The 21799-nt window shown below is 33.3% G+C and overlaps 1 protein-coding gene across 2 annotated transcripts in view; it reads left to right on the plus strand.

The window, feature by feature from the left end:
• Nucleotides 1–21799, plus strand: part of CDH18 (cadherin 18) — a 280274-nt gene that overhangs the window by 14577 nt on the left and 243898 nt on the right. For both annotated transcript variants that reach the window (XM_008071385.2, XM_021719205.1), the window contains exon 2: nt 16792–16911. In XM_008071385.2, coding sequence (XP_008069576.2) covers nt 16792–16911 — 120 coding nt within the window. The remainder of the gene's footprint in view (nt 1–16791; nt 16912–21799) is intronic.

The following is a 21799-nucleotide window of genomic DNA, read 5'->3' on the forward strand; positions in this document are numbered from 1 at the left end:
TGTTTATTGAGTTCATATGTAGTCCATGACACTTTTTTAGGTGGAGATGCATTGTATTTTTTTCTAGTCTGTACATGACTATGTTATAGACTTGTAAATAAGCAGTGATAGTATAGAAAGATATACAAGATGCTGTTAATTTTGCTTTTCTTAAGGGAATGTTGATGAAATTTTATTTCATTTATTTACCAAGAACATGTTTTACTTCTCTAATTTAAAATACCCAATATGATCAGAACAATGAACAAAAAGAGATTGAATAGGTTTCTTATTGTTTCCTATTGTTCTTTTTTTTTTTTTAGCTGCTAAACTTTTAAAAAAATTTTTCCTCTTTTAATTTTATTTAAAATTTTGGGGTACAATTCAGGGCTAGGTATACAAATATTCACCATGTAGTTACCCTTATCCTATTGTTCTTTCAGCAGAAACAAAAGAGCGCCTGTCTTGCAATTGCTTTATAACTAAATTTGCAGTCTGACTCAGTCTGTGATTAAAGCACCCACTGAGACTGCAACTGACAAAGATCTAAGGAATCTAGTGATTCCAAGAAACATTTTATGAAATCGCTTCAATTAGTTTTCATATTTTATATGCATAGCTATATATCAAAGCAAGCAAATAATACTGTACTGACTCTATTGTCTTATACCTTTATTTACATGATTAGATGCTTTGCTAATACTCATCTGTTTTGCGGAGGGTGGCAACTCAGTAGCCTTTGTCCCTGTGAGAAGAAAACTTTCAGAGATGCCACACCAGGCCAAACACATTTCACAGTGTGGGTGATAAATCAACTTTCATTGATTGAAGATTCTAAAATATAGGAATTGTTTGTTACTGCAACATAGCTTACCTTTAAATATATTTTTCTGGTATATCTCCCTTTGACATGTCAGAAAGCATATTGCAAAAATAAACTATAATTTAAAAAGAAAAAAACAACCATAATAATAAGATAGAGTACTAACAGTAGAAAAGAGATTCTGAAAATTTCTAAAGGATTGAAGTCATTCAAGTTGGATTATTGGAGAAAAAAGACAGGTCAAATTTATAGCTCTAAATATTAAACATATACACTTTTATTTTCAAACAAAAGAATCTGGAGAAGATTCCTGGACAACCTATCAAATTAAAGCTTTCAAAACAAGGAAGAGTTTCCCTAATCTCTCTGGTTCAATCAAAGAAAATATATTTTTATTCTATCATAGTGCCTTTCATATTTCTTTCCTGAGAATAGTTCATAACAGGAGTATTGAGACACAAGAATGAATCAGTCTGTAGCTATCGTTAAACCAAAAAGTTCACATCACAGAGAAAATAAAATAAAATAAAATAGTTCTTAAAAATAGGCGAATATCACTCCTCCCTTTGGGGAAACATGAGTTTTCATCCTGGAAAGTATATCAATGCATCTCAGCTACTTCTATTAAGATTTAACATTGCTATCGAATGGGTTAAACATCAACTCAGTTTCTAAAACACGATGTGCTATTTATCTTTTAATCGACCTGCTGTTGCATTTCTTCCTTTCTTTTCTTTTTCTTTTTTTGAGATAAAGCAACAACACAAAGTCAAGGATTAAAATGAATAAACAGAATACTGACTGCAGAGAAAGAAACAGAATTTATAGAAAATATAATAGTTTAAATGTAGAATTAGCATTGTTTACACTGTGAAATCTTGTTGCATTCATTAAACAAGAGCAGGATAAAATGATGAATAAAGCTTTCAGGGAATAAAAATTGATTTCTAAAAGATGAGATGCCTAAATTAGAATGAATGACAATGATTGATTTACTGAGTAAGGAAAGGACACAGCTGTTGACTTAGTTGAGGGCCTAATAAATAAAGTCAAGGTATTTCACATCGTACAGAACAAAAAGTAAAAGTAGAGAACATATAAGATACATTGGTAGCCATAAAAGATATATGGAAAATGTCTTACATTTGTTATGAAATAAAAATCTATTGAATAAAAATAAATCTGAGTTTTCAATCTGAACAAAAGTTAATAAGCAACGTACATACAAATTAAATTGATTATTTAATTCAATTTTTATTCATTAACTAATTAAACATTTTACAGTAATTATTTAATTCAATTCATTTTTATTAATTAAATAATTTTAAAATTTTGCATTTAGAATTTCCTTGAATAATGATGAATCTCTAAACTGAAAGAATAAAAGAAGATAGTATTTAAGGACAATTATTTTTCCATGATTTTCATTACCAAAGCTGGAAAGGAATAGATAATGACAACTATATTAAAAAATTCTACTATGAGTCTAGCAAAAATATGAGAAAAAAATAAAGGTATTTTCAGATATGAAAGGACTCAGAAAATTTACACAATTTGACATATGGAAAGAATAGGAAAAAATAATAATGCAATAGATGCATTTTTATTAACATAAGCAAAATAGTACAAAAATACAGTATGTCTAGAAATAAAAATATATTGAATTAAAAATGAGGAGAAAATATGACATAAAAAGTTAAACATTCTGAAACATGTTTAGTTTGGCACTTTGAGTATTCTCGTTCTGGTGGTAAAAGCTTAAAAATACTGGCATTTGCATTTTTAAAATTTTTTCAAAGCACATTACTTTTTTAGATAATAATATTTGCATAATCAAATGGTGAGCATTACTTTTTGATTTTTGTATAATCTGTGAAAATAAATGAAGACCAACCAAATGACAACAAATTATTTATTTCCAGCTTTCTATAACAAGGAAGTAACTTGTAGTTCAGAGTAGACTCAAACGTAGCCAGAGAATTGGGAAAGTTTTGTAGTAAGAAACAGGGATGTTTTCAGATATGATCTCACTGGAAGCTATTGGCATGGGAAAGCTGTAGTTGTAATTAATTAGAAGCCGGCAACCCTGTGTGATTGGTTAGGGATGCATATTTGGTTTTCTCTGATTGGTCTTAAATTAGAAACAAGATAAAAGTTAAGACACCTGGTAATTACTAATCTAGTCTGGGCCACGTGTGGCTAATTGTTACATAAGTTATTGCTTGGTTTTCTGCATGTCAGCCGTAATGATCTAACTTCTTATAAATCTGTTTTATTGATAGTAGTTTAGCTTCTAGGCTGGTTACTATAGATAATGAGTAAGTTTCCGGAGTTCATTGGTACAGATTGTAGGACAAATTCTTATTTTTATAAGTAGTTTAACCATTGGCCATTTGTGTGTTCAGCTTCTCAAATTAAACCACAGATACAACATAGAAGTCAGTTTTCATGAAGGAAGAACATAATATAACATTGTTCACTAAAGTGACCTAAATACATAACTGACTAAAGTCAAGAGTGAAAGAAAAATGAATTGCTTTTGTTTTTACAGAAATCAATAGAACCATGATATTTGCTGCTTAAAATTAATAAAATAAGAAATAAGGATTTAACCATTTTACCCATCATGATACAAGTAATACTAGCATAACTAAAATTAATAATGTAATTAGACTGACAGTAGTCGATATCTGCCTAGGGAATGGGGGGCACACCTCATCAATAAGTGTACCTGCACAATGAATATTTGTATAACTAACTCTGAATTGTACCCCACAATTTTAAAATAAAAATTAAAAGAGGAAAAAACCTGTAAACAAATGAAGAAAAAATAACGTAATTAAAGTTGTATGGTAAGGAAAGATATGGGAGTAATTTAGATGAAATACTTCCTTCATCTTTCACAATAGTATACCAATGTATCTTTTTCAAATATGATAAAATCATAACATTTAAATTTTAGTAAACGAACAACAAGTGAGACAGAGTGGCTGCCCTTGAATAATGGATCTAGAGGGAATACACATGGGATTTAAGTAAGCAGTATTTCCTCAGGGATTGAACCCAATAATTCAATGCAAATTTCATGTATATATTTGATTTGTGTACACACACAACAATATAAAAAATACATATATTTTATGTGAATACAACTATATGTTACATAGAATATATATTATGAATACATGTTATGAGATTATATAATCTTTTATTAAACTACTTTGAAATATTGACAACTTTTGTAAAAAAACAAGGACAAAACATTCCTCACTCTTTCCTTTGTGGTACTCACTTTATATTATTGTTTTTATTTGGATTTTAGTTTTGCTCAACTTTTGCTATTGCTAAGAATTCATTCAAAACTATATTAATCTAGAAAATGCTGAACTTGACAATAATTTTTAGTTTTTAAATGGAAATTTCTTCAAAGATTGAAAATTAATGCAATGATTCTTTTATTAACAAACTCAGCAGCAACAATGCAGTGAACTGAATTACGACAAAGGTTAAATGAAGAATGCTTAATTGTGACAGTATAGCTGTTTCATAATAATCAGTTTTAAAATGCAATACTTTTTACAATGGAATCATTACTTTTCAAATACATTTTATAAAACCTTCTCTCAAGAAACTATTACTAAAACATTTCACACATTAAAAAGAAAATTATCTGGTAGAATACTTTGACAAGCACTTGAGTACTAAACAACCTATGTATATATTTTCTCATCATAAAACTTTCTCTACAAAAATTTTCTTTCATTTTGCAAACAGTGAACAACTCACCAGATGAGGTATTGATTGGATACCAATAATATGCTGATTAATTAATTCAAGTTGTTGAATGTAAAGACCACCTAGATTGTCAATGAAAAGTACAGGCTGGGGCCAGGCATGATGTGTCACACCTGTAAATCCCAAATTTTGGAAGCTGAGGATGGAAAATCACTTGAGACCTGAAGTGCAAGACCAACCTGGGCAACTGATTGAGATTTTATCTCAGATAAATAGATAGATAAGTAGATAGGTAGATGGATAGATAGATAGAACACGTTGATCATACTTAATCCAAAAATCTGAAATGCAAAATTCTTCAATATCTGAAACTATTTGAACAATGGCAGGACAATGAAGATGGTTGTTAGAATTGCAGAAAAAGTACATATAGATAACAAGTGTGATGCTTTCATTGATTACAGAACAATAATCATGTCAGTTTATGACATCAAAGAGAGATTTTTAGAACCAAAAGGATTGTTAATGAGGCAAGTGACTCTGAAGGAATCATTTTTTTTTTGAAACAGGATTTATTGAGAGGGCAAAAAAAGCTCTCACAGTGGGAGGGGACCCAAGGGGGTTGCCCTGAAGGAATCATTTTAAATAACTAACCAACAGAATGCCTCCTTTTCCCTGGAGGACGTACTTCCTACTCAGTCACTCACCTGTTTCTGATGTTCCTTCTTACCCGAAAAAAATACAGTATACAGTAAGCCTTTTAACTTAATGTTAAGCAGTTGATATAGGTGTATGTGATACACCTATGCTGCTTAGTTATCCCCAACACATTTTTTTACTGTAATAATGGCATGCTCTATTTTTTGTTAAGTATTTATGTGTAGAAAATAATTACTTATGAGTAGTATGCAAATTCAGAGTCAGGAATGATGTCCTGACTGATTGTCCACAATGATGGCTAAGATAGTAACACATTTGATTTCTGGTAATCCAGTGCACACGAATTTTGTTTCATGCATAAAATCATAAAAATATCATATTAATTACTTTCAGTCTATGGGTATAAGAGTTATATAAAGCATAATAAATTTTCTGTTTAGATTTGTGTCCATCCCCAAGATATCACATTATGTATAGGTAAATATTTCAAACTCAGAAAACAATCTGAAATCTGAAACAGTTTCACTCCCAAGCATTTCAGACAAAGACTATATAACTTGTGCTAACTATATTCGAGTCAACTATAGAACCCAATCTTTATGTTTGGTAGTGTTTAGTCAATGCTTTCTAAAAAAGAGATGAAGGAACATTGGGGAGAATTCTGTACATTTTGTATCAGAGAAAAAAAATAAATTCATTGCCAGTTACATTAAGAGAGGGAGTTGAGGGGAACAGGTAACAAAAGTGGGGAATTGAAAAGTCAGATAGTGGACTGTAAGACCATCAGTAAAAAGTTTAATTTTTCTAAGACTGGGAGAAGAGATATTAGTTGATCCCAGATGCTGGATCTTATAAAAGGACCATGGAAAGGGCAACTGAGAGGGAGCTGGAACCATCAAAGAATCACAGTCATTGCAAGAGACAACACTCAAAGCAGACGTAGGGTGGGAGGGACAGAGGGATGGAGGGAGGGACAGAGGGATGGAGAGACAGAGAGACAAAAAAGAAAGAGATTGACTTCTCTTGTTTTCCCATTTTCCTCTGCTACTTCCTATTGTTCAGTTGCAAAAGAAAGGTAATCAATGTCAGTGACAGGTATTAGTTTTCTGCAAGCAGAGCAGGGCAAGTCAAGTAAAATTTTTATCTGAGAAATGTATATATTATATATAGACATATACAAAACTACATCTATATATTATATATGTCATATATATTTAGAATACATGGGGAAAGTCACATATTAAAGTAGATAGTTCACAGCTTGAATTCAGTCTTCTCCAATTGTTGACTGTATAATTTGAACCTCAATGTCAATATATGAAAAATGGCATAAAATGTAGTTTTCTCAATAGACTAATTTCATTATTCTAATGAAATAGTTTATAACAAAGGGCTTTCCACATCATTGAAATGTTCACATCAATACGTATTATATATGTATGTACATGTATTGATACATAAACATGTATGTGTATGTCAATACTTATTGTCAGTACATATTATATCTATAATTTTTATTTTTTCCATTTAAGAAATAGAATATAGTAAATTTACATGAAAATATAAAATTTTATGTTAGGTAGTTTCATGAATAGAATTTTATTGAAATGACACAGAAATTAACAATAGCCATGATTTTTAATTATATAGTTAAAACACAGAATAGTGAATTTTGTTTTGGTGCCCAGCACAGATGTTTCATAAGCATTCTTGCAGAAATACTTTTTTTTTTTAATCCAATGACCATTGAGTGACTACTCAAAGTTTTATCAAATTACAGTATGACTAGAATGCAGTGTTATTGCGGTATTGGTGAAATTACAGTCCTCCTGTGTAGAATGAAATTTAAGTTGTATCTTGATTACTATTGCTTTTTTACAGTTTCTGGAAAAATCTTCAGAGAATTCAGCCCTAAGAGATTCCTTCAAAGAGGTACTCTAGGCTTTCATAAATCTTCAGCTTATTTTTGCTCAAAGTTCTTGTTCAACATTAAATCTCTTGAGATTTTAACAGAGCTATGCACCCTGGCAAGTCATGCATAACAATTTGTAGTCTCAGAGAGTATTTGCTTGGTATTAAAAGGCCTTATTAAATATTTCAAATTGGTCTTCAGAGACTTTCAAGGAAGTCCACTCTTTCTGCTTCTCATTGCTATGCAACTGTGCAAAATGTGTGCTATTTATAAAGCATGAGTACAGAAAAGAACCAAATGAGAATGACACAAGGCAATTCCTAAAGGAAATAAGACTTAAATTTTATTGTAGAAAAGATAGCTTGAAGGCTTTTTAATGTACTTAAATCTTCTCTAGATTTGTATAAAACTTCAGCTGAGAGGTACTAATCCCCAGCATGGGAACAGCCAAGTTTGTGCCATAGGAAATATTTAACATGAAAATATTATATACCAAATAGCTGATGCAACTTTAAAATACAATGTTTCTGTGACTATTGTTTTAAATGAAAACAGTTTTAAAAATTAAGAATGATTCTATAGCTCTTTTGAAAATTTTTTCTGTTTTTGAAATGGAAAGCCAGTTATGTAGGGAAGGGTTGTTGATTTAATATCTATTGATCAAATTAGATTTCTGTTTTAATATTCTAGTGGAATAATATAATTTTAGGCATTATTTTATATATTTCCATTTTGATGTGTAGCGTTGCAGAGGAAAATCATTTTCTCTCTTCTACTGTGTATACAATTTGGGCACATACTGTGTATAAAGGAATTGAATGATCCAATGTGGAATACTTTTCTCAGACATAGATAAATAAACGTAGGTTTTTTTTCACTTAAACTTTAGCCAGAGATAAAATTATTCATTAAAATTACCAATAAAATGTATTAATTTCCTTTAAAATGTCAACAAATAGATCACAAAAAATGTTTGATGTTCAAACTTCATATTCTTGCCCAGATTCAACTAAAAAGCAACCGTAAATTATAAGAGTAAATATTGTTTCTTCTCACTGAAACTGCCATAATAAGGTGCCACAAGCTGGATGACTTAAAGAGAGATTTATTGTCTCATAGTTCTGGAAACTAGAAATATGAGAACAAGGTGTCACCAGTTTTTCTCCTCTGAGTAAGCTAAGACGGAATCTGTTTCATGGTTCACCCACCCATGGCATCTAGTGGTTTGCTGCCAACCATTAGTGATCTTTGGCTTGTAAATACATCACCCAGATCCTTTGCTTTCATATTCACAAGGTGTTCTCTCCGGATGTGTCAGTTTTCTTTCAAATTTTCCATTTTTATAAAGATGCCTGTCAGATTAGGGTTCCACAGTAACGAGTTACATTTGAAACAATGCTATATCCAAACAAGGTCACATTCTGAAGGTACTAGGAAATAAGACTTATCATACTTATCAACATATCAAATTTTGGGGACAAAAAATCATGCCTTGATGAGTTTTATTTATTTATTTCTTGTCTTAGTTCATTTGTGCTACTATCACAGAATGGAACTAATTGGGTGGTTTAAACAATATTTCTCAGTTATTAAGGATGGTGAGTCCAAGATCAAGGTGACAACAGATTTTTGTGAACCAAAGGCCTACTTCTGGGTAAAGAGAAGGTGACCTTGTTGTGTCCTCATATGGCAGAAGGGATGAAGAAGCTATCTGACACCTCATATTTTTTAAGTTTTATTTTAAAATTGTGGGGTACAATTCAGTGTTAGGTATACAGGTATTCATTGTAAAGGTATCCTTGTTGATGAGGTGTGTCCCCCCTTCCCCAGGCAGATATTGACTACTATCAATCCCACCTCTCCCTCCTCCCCCCACAGTTTCCCGCTACAGTCAATCCTTTTCTTATAGTATTACAGTAGTTATTCAAGGTCCACTTATGAGTGAGAACATGTGATACTCAGATCTTTGTTTCTGTGAAAGATCACTTAGTATTATAAACTCTAATTCCATGCAGGTTGCTGCAAAGTTTGTGATCCTGTTCTTCTTTATGGCTGTGTAATATTCCATTGTGTATATGTGCCACATTTTTAAAAAATCCAGTACTCTTTTGATGGGCAACATGATTGGCTCCATATCCTTGCTATTGTGAACAATGCTGTGATAAACATGTGTGCAGGTAGCTATTTTATAGAGTGATTTGAGTTTTTCCAGGTGTATTCCCAATTTTTAGAACTTTTAGGATTCACCACACTGATTTCCACAGAGGCTATACTAGTTTATACTCCCATCAATAGTGTAGAAGTGTTTCATTTTCGCCACATCGTCTCCAGCATTGGTTATTTTTTTAGTTATTGATGGTGGCCATTCTGACTGGGGTTAGGTGGTATCTCAGTGTAGTTTTAATATGCATCTCCTTGATGACTAGTGAGGCTGGAAATTTTTTCATATATCTGTTGGCTGCTCATATGCCTTCTTTTAAGAAGTGTCTATTCATATCTTTTGCCCACTTTGTAATGGGGCTGTTTGGTTTTTTTCTTTTCAAGCATGTTTGAGTTCCTTGTAGATCCTTGATGTTAGGCCTTTGTCAGATATGGAGTTTGCAAATATATTTTCCCAGTCTGTGGACTGTCTTCCTTCTCTCTTGATGGTATCTTTGGCTTTGCAGAAGCTTGTCAGTTTAATGAGGTCCCACTTGTCTATCTTATTTCTTAAGGCCAGGGCATTTCAGGTTTTGATCAGGAATTGGTTGCCAGTTCCAACTTCCATAAGAGTGTTTCCTACATTTTCTAAGGTTCTTATAGTTTGAGGTTTTACATGTAGGTCTCTGATCCATTTAGAGTTAATTTTTGTGTATGGGGATAGGTAGGGGTCCTATTTCAACCTTCTGCATGTGTTCAGCCAGTTTTCCCAACATCACTTACTGAACAGGTTCTCCTCTCCCCAGTAGTGGATGGTGGAGGCTTTGTCAAAGATGAGTTGGTTGAGAAATTGAGGTTTTGCTGCTGGAATCTCAATTCTATTCCATTGGTCTATATGCCTATTCTTATACCAATACCAGGCTGTTTTGATCATTGTAACTTTGTAATTAAGATTAAAGTCTGGGAGTGTGATACCTCCTGTTTTGCTTTTTGTTTTTTTTGCTTAAGATTGTTTTGGATATTCTTGGTTGTTTATGTTTCCATATGAATTCCTGTATTGTTTTTTCTAGGTTTGAAAAGAATGTTAATGGTAATTTGATGGGTATTGCATTAAATCTGTAGATTGCCTTAGGGAAAATGGATATCTTAACAATGTTGATTCTTCTAATCCATGAACATGGGATGTTTTCCCACTTTTGTGTCATCTTTGATTTCTTTGAGCAATGTTTTGTAGTTTTCATTGTGAAGGTCTTTAACATCTCTGGTTAGAAAGATGCCAAGGTATTTCTTTCCTTTTTTGTGTGTGTGGCTATTGTGAATGGAATTGTGCTTTCTATTTGGGTTTCTGTTTGTTTATTACTGGTGTATAGAAATGCGATTGTCTTTTGCACGTTTATATTATACCCTGAGACTTTGCCAAAGTCCTATATCAATGCAAGGAGGTTTTTGACAGATTCTCTTGGGTTTACAAGGTGTACAACCATGTCATCTGCAAGAGATAACTTGATTTCTTCTTTTCCTATTTGGATGCCCCTGATCCCCTTTTCTTCTCTGATTGCTCTAGCTAGGACTTCTAAAACTTTGTTGAACAGCAGGGGTAGAGTGGGCATCCTTGTCTTACTCCAGTTTTCAGGGAAAATGGCTCCAATTTTCGTCTGTTTAGGAGTATTTTGTCTGTGGGTTTTTCGTAGATGGCTCTTACTATTTTGAGGTATGCTCCATCTATGCCTAGATGTTCAAGGGTTTTTATCAAGAAGTGGTGTTGGATATTATCAAAAGCTTTTTTTGCATCCCATGATATAATCATGTGGTTTCTGTTTTTACATCTGTTGATGTATTTAATTATGTTTGTAGTCTTACGAATGTTGAGCCAGGCTTGCATCCTGGGGATGAAGCCTACTTGGTCGTGATGGATGATTTTTGAGATGTGTTGTTGAAACCGGTTTGCTAGGATCTTGTTGAAAATTTTAGCATCTATGTTCATCAAAGATATTGGCCTGTAGTTCCCTTTCTTTGTTAGGTCTTTACCTGGCTTGAGTATACACATGATGTTAGCTTCATAAAATGATTTGGGAATAGTTCCATCTTTCTCAATCACCTGGAATACTTTCAATAGGATTGGTATCAGTTCTTCTTTGTATGTCTTGTAGAATTCTGCTTGAAAGTCATCTGGTCCAGTGCTTTTTTTTTTTTTTTTTTTTTTAGGTAGTTTTCTTATGACATAGTCAATTTCCTGGGTTGTCTATTTAGGGTCTCAATTTCTTCTTTTTCAACCTGGGGAGATTGTGAGATGTTAGAAAGTCCTTGATTTCCTTTATGTTTTCAAGTTTGTTTCCATACAAGTGTACGTAGTAGATCTGGTAATCTTTTGTATTTCTTTTTTTTTTTTTTTTGGAGTTGAAGTCTCACTCTGTCACCCAGACTGGAGTGCAGTGGCCGCTCCCGGCCACCACAGCCTCGATCTGCTGGGCTCCAGCGATCCTTCCACCTCAGCCTTCCAAGTAGCCAGAATTACAGGCATGCACTACCACGCCCGGATGATTTTTTTTGATTTATTGTAGAGATGAGGTCTTGCTGCCCAGGCGGGTCTCAAACCTGCAGGCTCAGGCAATCCACTCACCTCAGCCTTCCAAAGGCATGGGATTACAGGCTGAGCCACAGAGTCCGGTTAATCTTTTGTATTTCTTCCAGGTCAGATGTGACTTCATCTTTTGTGTTTCTGATTCTGTTTATTTGGACTTTTTCTCTTTTTCTTGGTCAATCTAGCTAGGGAACATCAATTTTGTTTATCCTTTCAAAGAACCAGCTTTTTGTTTCATTGATTTTTTTGTATTATCTTTTTTCTTCTATGTCCCAGATTTGGGCTTTTATTTTGGTGATCTGGAGTCTTCTGCTGAAGTTAGGGTTTCGGTGGTCTTGCTTTTCAAGCTTCCTTAGGTGACTTGTTAGGCTGTTAACTTGTGATCTTTCCATTTTGTTCATGTGTGTTTGTAGGGATATAAATTTCCCTCTTACTTTTGCTTTCATGGCATCCCAGAGATTTTGGTAAGATGTTTCTTCATTTACATTTGTTTTGAGGTATTTTTTAATCTCTGTTTTGATTTCCATGTTGACCCAGGAGTTGCTTAGCATCATGCTGTTTAGTGTCCATGTCTTTGTGAGTTTCAGACACCTCATTTTTAAAGGCACTAATTCCATTCGTGGGGGCTCTCCCTTCATATGATACATTAGGGGTTGAAATTTCAACATATAAATTTTGGGGATACATGGATATTTAGTCTATAGAATTAATTTTTTAAAGATTTTTTTAAAATTATTTTTTGAAAGCAGAATTTGTTGAGAAGATGGAAAAGCTCCCACAGTGGGAGAGAACCTGAAGCCTTTGCCCAAAACAGAGTTTTGTAATGTAAATTTTTCTTATTGTTCTTTATTTCACTTGTCACTGCCTTCATGCATCTCAATGCTCACTTATCAATGCTGGACTTTTATAGCCACCTCATGCTAAACAGAGCCATTTTCAGTACCAATGAATGAGTCATATAGTTTTTTCATCTAGGTTTCAAATAAACACGAAAGTAAGGTAAGAATAGTATATTTTATCAGCCTGAAACTTCCTTTTCAATTCTTCTTCATAAAAGATCGTTGAACAATTTGGAAAACAAATTTCTTTTTTATTCCTGCCATTTATCTCCCTTTCTGTGTTCTCTGGATGGTTGGCTTTTAGTTGGATTCTGCTGTTCACACATGTATGTATATGTGCATGTTTGAGGGGTGCCCCCTTCAACCAGCAATCGGTGTATTTGAAGTGGTACCTTGATGCTTTCAGGTACCATCAAAGTACAGTACATGAGATGATTTGCTGTTCTCTGCTTCACACACAAATAGAATTGTCCCATACCTGTGAGACTTACTGTACAGAGATGCATGTAGCTGTTAATGACCATACTTTTGGATCAGGGAGGAGAGTTATTATTTTTTCTTTTTCTCTAGTCTACTCATTTCCCTATGCTTCTTTAAAGTATTATTTAGTCAATGTCACCATGCTATCCGTCTTCCTCTTTTTTTCTCTTTTTCTTATTGTTCTTTATTTTACTTGTCACTGCCTTCATGCATCTTAAGGCTCACTTAACAAGGCTGAACTTTTATAGGCACCTCAAGCTAGATGGAGCTACTCTTTTTCTTTCATGTGGCGATGTAGCCTATCACAGCAAATGAGGTGTGATCTTGGACTGTTTGTCTTTCTCAGCTTTTTCCATGGAATGATTGCCCAGGGACTACTCTGTGGACATTAAAATCTACTTAGGCTTAAATAACTATTTCAGGGCCAGAGCTAGCTAGTTCAAAACCTGAGGATTTTGTAAGCATGGTTTTTTTGTTTTGTTTTGTTTTTTTTAAGAAAGCAGGATTTATTGAGAGGACAGAAAAACTCCCACAGTGGAAGGGAGACCCGAGGGGGTTGCCCAAGTGTGGTTTCTGAATGACTGTTATTTTACTGTTTTCTATACCGCCTTCTGTTTCCTGAATCCAAGTAATCATACCTCAAATTATTTACATTTTTTCTATCAGATCAATGATTTGAGTGACATAATTTTATGCTATTTTGACCACATTATGAGCTTGTTACACATTTAAAGTATAGCTTGTGTATGAAACTACAGATTTTAATTTATTTTTTTTTCCAGTGAGATAGCAATGAAAATACCTTCAAAATTAACTTTTCCTTGTAAATGTCTACCTAGTGGTATACTCTGAACAAGTTAAAGGGGTGTTATGGATCAATTGTGTCATCACATAAAAAGTACTTAATATGGTATAATTATAATAATTACACTTAGTAGTGGAAGAGATAGTCTATATGTGAATAGCCATATATGGTATAAATTGATTTAATTCATCAGATATTTTAGTGCTAGATGGAGAAAACTCAGAGACACACAACCCAAGTAGAGCTCTCTTACAAAGGACTGGTGCTGAGGCAAGAACATATTTTTTCTTGTTTTTTAATACTTGCAGTTTAGAGATTGTTGCAGATTTTCATGCAGTTGTGAAAAAGAATATGAAGAGATTTCTTGTACCTTTTCCCAATGGTAACATCTTACAAAACTATAAAACAATATTATAACCTAGCTATTAAAATAGTATAATCTACTGAACTTATTTCTACTAAACAAGATTTCTCTAGTTTTACTTGCATAAATGAGTGTGTTTGTGTATAAGTGTACTTAGTTTTATAGTTGCATCTCCTCCACTTATAAGTGTGTATGTGTGCATGTGTGTGTGTGTGTGTGTGTGTTTGTCCACCATCATAACAAAATGATGAACAGCTCCAGCATCACAAGTGTCTCTCATGTTTCCCTTTTATAACCAAACACCCACTTTCCAGACCCTCTCCCCAAACTTCTGACAACTACTAATTTGTTTCCCATTTCTAAATTTTTTTTTTCATTTCAAAAATGTTATATAAATGAAATACTAGTATGTAATCTTGTGTGAATGGACATTGTATTAGTTAGATTCCTGAAGTTTCATCCAAGTTTTCACATGTATCAATAGTGTGTTCATTTTCATTGTTAAGTGGTATTTCTTACTATGAATATACCACAGTTTGTTTTACTATTTCCTCATTGAAGAACATCGGGGTAGTTTTCAGTTTGGAGCTAATATGAACAATGCTGCTTTGAATATTTGTAAACAGGTCTTTATGTGAACATAAATTTTCATTTCTTTGTTTAAAATGTCCAGTAGAATTTACTTGGTTCTAGGGTAAATTTATCTTTAGTTTTATAAAGAACTATTCCAAACTCTTACATTTCTATCAGCAGTGTAGGAATGACCCAGTTTCTCAGCATTCTTACCTTCATGTAGTATCACCATTATGTTTTATTAGTCTATAATTTAAAATATCTCTTACACATAAATACAGACCTCCCCCTCTGAGAATGGATAGTTACAAGTCATATTTCATCTCAGAGTTTCAATATAAGAATACTGTGTAGACACCAGAATTAAAGTATGTTATTAAAAGTCAACATATGTTTATGATCTGCTTATAAGGATTGTTAGGTGGATTTGTCATAATAATTTTATTAAATTTTCCAGAATCTTTTGAAGAAAACAGAACGAGCTTTCCTCAAATTTGGGTCTAAATTTTAACCTGAAAGTACAAATTTTGTAGTTGAACAGACATTCTGTCCTAAACCATTGAGATAATTGCTAAAATTAAAAACTGATAATTGCCTGTGCTTTCATATTCAAATAGAAAAATAATTATAAAGTTGTATACAGGCTCACTTGATTGTAAAAACAATTTTGCTGGCTAGATAATCCAAATTAATGGGTAGAATTTTTCTAGTGATACGGAATAAATTATCAAGTATGCACTATTAGATGATTCATCAAGTGCATGTTATGAATAATGAGAATTCTAACCCATTAATTCCACAATGAAGTTGTATAGCCCTTAATAGATTGTTGTCATGTTACACTTAGAATAATTTTTATTTATGAGTAAAGAAAATATGGTATAGATTTGTCAAATTATGCAAATAGGGTTTAAAATGTAAGCACAAAGAAGCCAGTATAATATATTCACTAATTTTAGTACCCCAAATCATATTTTAACATTTATAAATTATGCTGAAGTGCATATTAACCTTAAAAAATCCAGTGCGATATGCTTATTCTAATGTCCATTTTTAAAATATAATTATGCTGGTATTCCAGTTATGAGTCATTAATAGTCCAAGTAAGAAATTAAAAGTGTGGATACTAGAAAACAACTTGAATTGGCTGTTGTGATGTCATCAATAATTTAATGCCAACTCACCCATCTTCCCACCTTAGTCACAAACCATTCCACCTTCACTTTTATTGAATCATTGTAAAACATGAAATATATGCCTTCACCCCACTTTGATTTAACCTTACAGTTAATATCAATTTGATTTTGAGTTATATTCCAACACAACCTTGATTGTATGAGGGGCAAAAGAGACCCTTCATCATGTTATCAGCACATAAAAAAGTCATATTAAAAATTTGAGGCACCGGGCTCCCTGGCTCAGCCTGTAATCCCGCGCCTTTGGGAGGCTGAAGTGAGTGGATTGCCTGGGCCTGCAGGTTCGAGACCCGCCTAGGCAGCGAGACCTCACCTCTACAATAAATTAAAAAATCAGCCGGGCATGGTAGCGCATGCCTGTAATTCCGGCTACTTGGAAGGCTGAGGCGGAAGGATCACCGGAGCCCAGCAAGTCGAGGCTGCGGTGGCCGGAAGTGGCCACTGCACTACAGTCTGGGCGACAGAATGAGACTCCAACTCAAAAAAAAAAAAAATTTGAGACTAAATACTCTGATTCTCTTTCAGTACAGTTGATGGCAAAGAAAAATAGCAAATAATATACTATAAATAAATTTAATTAAATTTAGTAGGACATAACCATTACTGCTCTCCATAGACATTTCAGCATACCTATTTTTTCTTTGTTCAAATTAATCATGTGCTAAATGCCATCATGCACTAAAATTTGTTTTCCTGAATGCACAGGTACCTCTGTTCTACAGGTGACAGCTACTGATGCAGATGACCCTACCTATGGAAACAGTGCTCGGGTGGTTTACAGCATTCTCCAGGGACAACCTTACTTCTCCGTGGACCCTAAAACAGGTTAGCGTGTTAACATATAACTTGTATGCATGTGTTTGCTACAATGAAAGAAAACAATGGCTAAAATTTCTATGTGCTTTTTTATATAAGCTGTTGTTATGTAACTGGATACTTGAAGAAAAATTAACTGCTTTCATTATTATTTTTATTATCCTCTATTTATGTCCAATCTAAAAAAGAAGTTACTTTTCTTTCAATATTCCTATAATTTTTAAATAAACACACTCCTCTGTTTGAAACAAATATGAAATATTACATACATTGAATAGGATTTTTAGATACACTGTTTGCTCTGTTATTAGACTGGTTATAATGATTTGTCAGATAGGTTAAACGATTCATTGGAATTTTCTACTTGTTATTTGATTTTGCTTGCCACATACTTGTCAGATACATATGAAGGGAGACCCTAAAAAGCCAGAATTATCTTTTGGAGAATGGATTCCTTTCAGTAAAGGTTTCCTCCATTAGGTAAACATTCTAGAAACCCATTCAGTGTAGCAGTGTACCTACCAGTGAGCATTTTTGTGAGAGATGATTTGCAGAAGAAACGCCTCAGTTGTGGTAAACAAGTGACTAGTTCTTCCACCATGACAAAGTATCTGCCCACACAATACTGAGTGTTCAGCAGTTGACCAAAAAAGTATAACTTCCATGCCCCATACTCTCTATTCACCTGATCTTGCCTTGAGCAAATTTTTTTGGTTGTTTCTCTGGATGAAAAAAATTCTCAAAAGAAATGTTTTGCAGATTTGGAAGAGGCAAAACAAAAACAGCAGAAACACTAACAGGCATTAAAATTAACAAGTTCAGTCAGGCTTGGTGGGTCAGTTTGTAATCCCGCGCTTTGGGGTCTGAGGTGAGTGAATTGCCTGAGCCCACGGGTTCGAGACCCGCCAGGGCAACTTGGCCAGACCTCATCTCTACAATAAATCAAAAAATTAGCAGGGCGTGGTAACCTGTAGTTCCAGCTACTTGGAAGGCTGAGGCGGAAGGATCACTGGAGCCCAGCAGGTCGAGGCTGCAGCGGCCGGGAGCTGCTACTGCACTCCAGTCTGGGCGACAGAGTGAGACTCCAACTCAAAAAATAAAAAATAAATTAAATTAAATTAACAAGTTCAAAACTGCTTTGAGCAGGGAAAAAAGTGTTTCTCTTGTACATTGCTTCAAATGGAAAGTACTTTGAAGGTGACTAAAGTTTTAACATGTAAGGATAAATACACAATTTTTCATAAATTCTGGGTTCTTTTGGGTCCCTCCTCATATATAAAATTGTACTACATTAGGTAAATTGCCCTGTCTTGGATTGACTTTTTTTTTAACATGGGCAAATTCTTTAGAACTCAAATATTGTGTTACATTAAAAAATTAAATGAGAATAATGCCAAGGACATATTATTATTATTATTATTATTATTATTAGAAAAAATATGAATCCTACTCTCTTCTTTTCTGGCTAAAACACTTACATTATATCAATCATATCCCATAATATAATATTATATCATGCCAAAATCAGAATGAAGATTACTCAATAATGTGTTGTAGGTCTTGTTATAGCAGCATAGTCCAAAAAACATAAAAACCACAGGTTCATTAACATTCAATTTGTCACTAAAAACTTGGTTAAATAAATCCCTCATTTTTAATTTATACAAGTGTTCAGTAACAAAACAGTGTCACTTTCCCTAAAATTTCAAGGACATACATAATGATGTGACAGATGAAACAGGGAGATTCCAGGATGTTCCAGCAGCTCCCTAGTTCCTTTCTAATAATATTAGACGTACTTTGAATAGATGAACAGGTGGGATTTTCCAGTACATGGCATGACCACATAACTAACACCTAACAGAGCCATGTTTGAGCACAAGTTTCTCTTTATACTCTTATAATTATATAGCATATAACTCATATTTTAGGAAATCCTGTTCTATAAGTCTACAGATTATTGATTTGTTTACTATGGTCTTAGCCCATGAGGTATATACAGCTAAAATGATGTTATAGAAAAACACTTTCTCAATAGTTAATACCACTAAATTGTTTGCCAAGAGTTTGTTATTATTATGTTTACAAGAGGATTTGACTAGGTCAGTTAACTCCTTTCTTTCTCTGGCATGCTCCAATATCCAAGTACACTGACAAAAATAAATCTGGCATAACTCCTTAACACTTTGTTTCTTATAACTTAAGAAGAAAACAATGAAGGACAAATATATAGATGAAGAAATGAAGACTATACACATGCATGAATATATATATATATGTATATCCTTATATGTATTACAATTATGGAGTATATTGTAATATACAGTTAAATAAAGTAAAAATAGATAAAAACAGGCTCTAAAAGTAAATAATTTAGTGTGACTTAAAATAATTATGAGACATGCAAGTTCTTTGAGTTCCAAGATATTACTATGTATTTAGGAAAAAAAATGTTTATGACCTGGTGGCACAAAATACTGTACATATAAGCTGGGTGCAGTGACTCATGCCTCTAATCCCAGAACTTTGGGAGACCTAGGACAGAGGATTGTTTGAGCCAAGGAGGATGAGATCAGTTTGCACAACAAAGTGAGACCTCATGTCTATGAAAAATCACAAAATTAGCCATGCACGGTGGCCTGGGTGTCAGGGTAAGACCCCAACTAAAACAACAACAACAACAAACAACATATATATAAGTACCCATTATTGGTCAACATGATAAACTGAAATTAATTGAAAACCTTAAGCTAACTCATTATTTAACATTATTGCTTCACATTTTGTTTCATTTTCCAGTAACTATTTATTTTCAAATATAAGTATAAATATCACTTGAAATATACATCTCCCTGGAGCAAAAAAAAAATGTTACTAAATGTTTCAGCTGTCTTGTTTGGGATTATATGCACACACATATGCATACAAACATATGATTTTAGTTTATTAATAATCTCTATGTATAGTCAAATATTTATGTATAAATAAATGTTATATTCACTTCATATAATATTGCTAAGATATAGACATCCTGTATGTCATATTTTTTAAAAATTACCATATACTTCTTGTGCATATCATTGGTTAAGAAACAAATGGCCATTGTGTATTCATGACCCTGAGAATGTGAATGCTTGCATATGTTTGCATAAATGCTCTATGCCTGTAATATGCACCTGGATGGATCAAGCATTCTGAGGGCAATATCTCCCTCCCTGGACTCTGCTGTAGCTTGTGATTTGGGGAAAGCAAATATATCGATAACCAATACCATAATATTTAAATAAAATAAAATAAAATTGCATTTTGTTATACATTATTATTGCAGATTCAGAGTATACTTTATTAAACAACAAACATAAGTTTATCTCAATCATAAATAGGTTGATCGTCATGCTGCCCTATGGAATTTTCTTTGCTCCTTCATTTATCTACTTTTTAAAAAATGATACAAAGTGTTGGATAAAATTCTGGCCTTATTTTGATACTGTCTTAATATCAGCATTGTGCTGCTAATTGCATCATGAGAACCTATGGATAGATATTCTACTATGTCATTAAGGGAATAAAACGTTTTTAAAGATCTTTTAAATCTGCAAATATTTCAGACAGCCAGTTATCTGGAGAAAGTGCTAAGAGGGGTTATAAAATAAAATGTTCATTATTCTTCAAAGCTGAGGCTATTTTTGGCAGTTTGTACTTAAAAGCCCTATTACTCTGCAGTTAAGCACCCTAAGAACTAATGAATTTAGTTAAAATTGTGCTGTCAAATGACAAGAATAAAATACAAACACTGAGAAGTCAAAGAATCAGTTACTTTGGTTGGAATGTTATACAAGAACTGTGAGAGTAGTAGTCACTTATAATGGTGTATTTTAAGAGTATCACTTAATTCCAATCTTCTAATTGCCATTTCATCTTAATGTTTACAATTACTTTCATTGAAGACCAACTGTAATAAAACGTTATTTTTGCTTCTAAAGTAAGTTGAGTTGTGAGTGCTTATTACTAAGATCCGTGTTTGGATTGCCTTGCTTTCATAAAAGATAAATTTGGGTATCCATCAAAATTTTCTAATGATAAGCAGCACAGGAGACCTTATCTCCCTATTTTATAAATCATCTAAAAATGGCTGTTTTAGCCGGGCTCAGTGGCTCAGCCTGTAATCCCCGTGCTTTGGGAGGCTGAGGGTGAGTGGATTGCCTGAGCCTGCAGGTTCGAGACCCGCCTAGGCAACTTGGTGAGACCTCATCTCTACAATAAATCAAAAAAAATTAGCCGGGCATAGTAGTGCGTCCCTGTAGTTCCAGCTACTTGGAAGGCTGGGGTGGAAGGATTGCTGGAGTCCAGCAGGTCGAGGCTACAGTGGCCGGAAGCAGCCACTGCACTCCAGTCTGGGTGACAGAGACTCCAACTCAAAAAATAATAATAAATAAATAAATAAATAAATAAATAAATAAATAAATAAATAAATAAATAAAAATGGCTGTTTCAAGAAAAATACATTATGTAGCTACTAAATTGCTATACTATACAGAATTGATTTACTAATATCTAGATTTTCTTACATTAAAGTCTCATTAATACTTATGGTGAAACACAAATATTTTGAATAATTTATCATTTCAAAACCTTTTGTTGAGATAACTGCTTCATGATATTGCTCAACATATAACAGCAAAGGAGGAGTGCACATTAAGAAGTGATTTTTTTTTAATATTAACTACCATTCAAAAGGTGCAGATAAATGTGACAATGAAATATAAAAGAAATATACTACTTCTGGTCAGATTCCTGTAAAGAAAAGAGATTTAGTCGGGCTTGGTGGCTCAGCCTGTAATCCCGTACTTTTGGGAGGCTGAGGTGAGTGGATTGCCTGAGCCCGCGGGTTCGAGAC

This window comes from Carlito syrichta, unplaced genomic scaffold, assembly GCF_000164805.1.
Source record: "Carlito syrichta isolate Samal-C Ts95f unplaced genomic scaffold, Tarsius_syrichta-2.0.1 Scaffold314304, whole genome shotgun sequence".
Taxonomy (NCBI): Eukaryota; Metazoa; Chordata; class Mammalia; order Primates; family Tarsiidae; genus Carlito; species Carlito syrichta.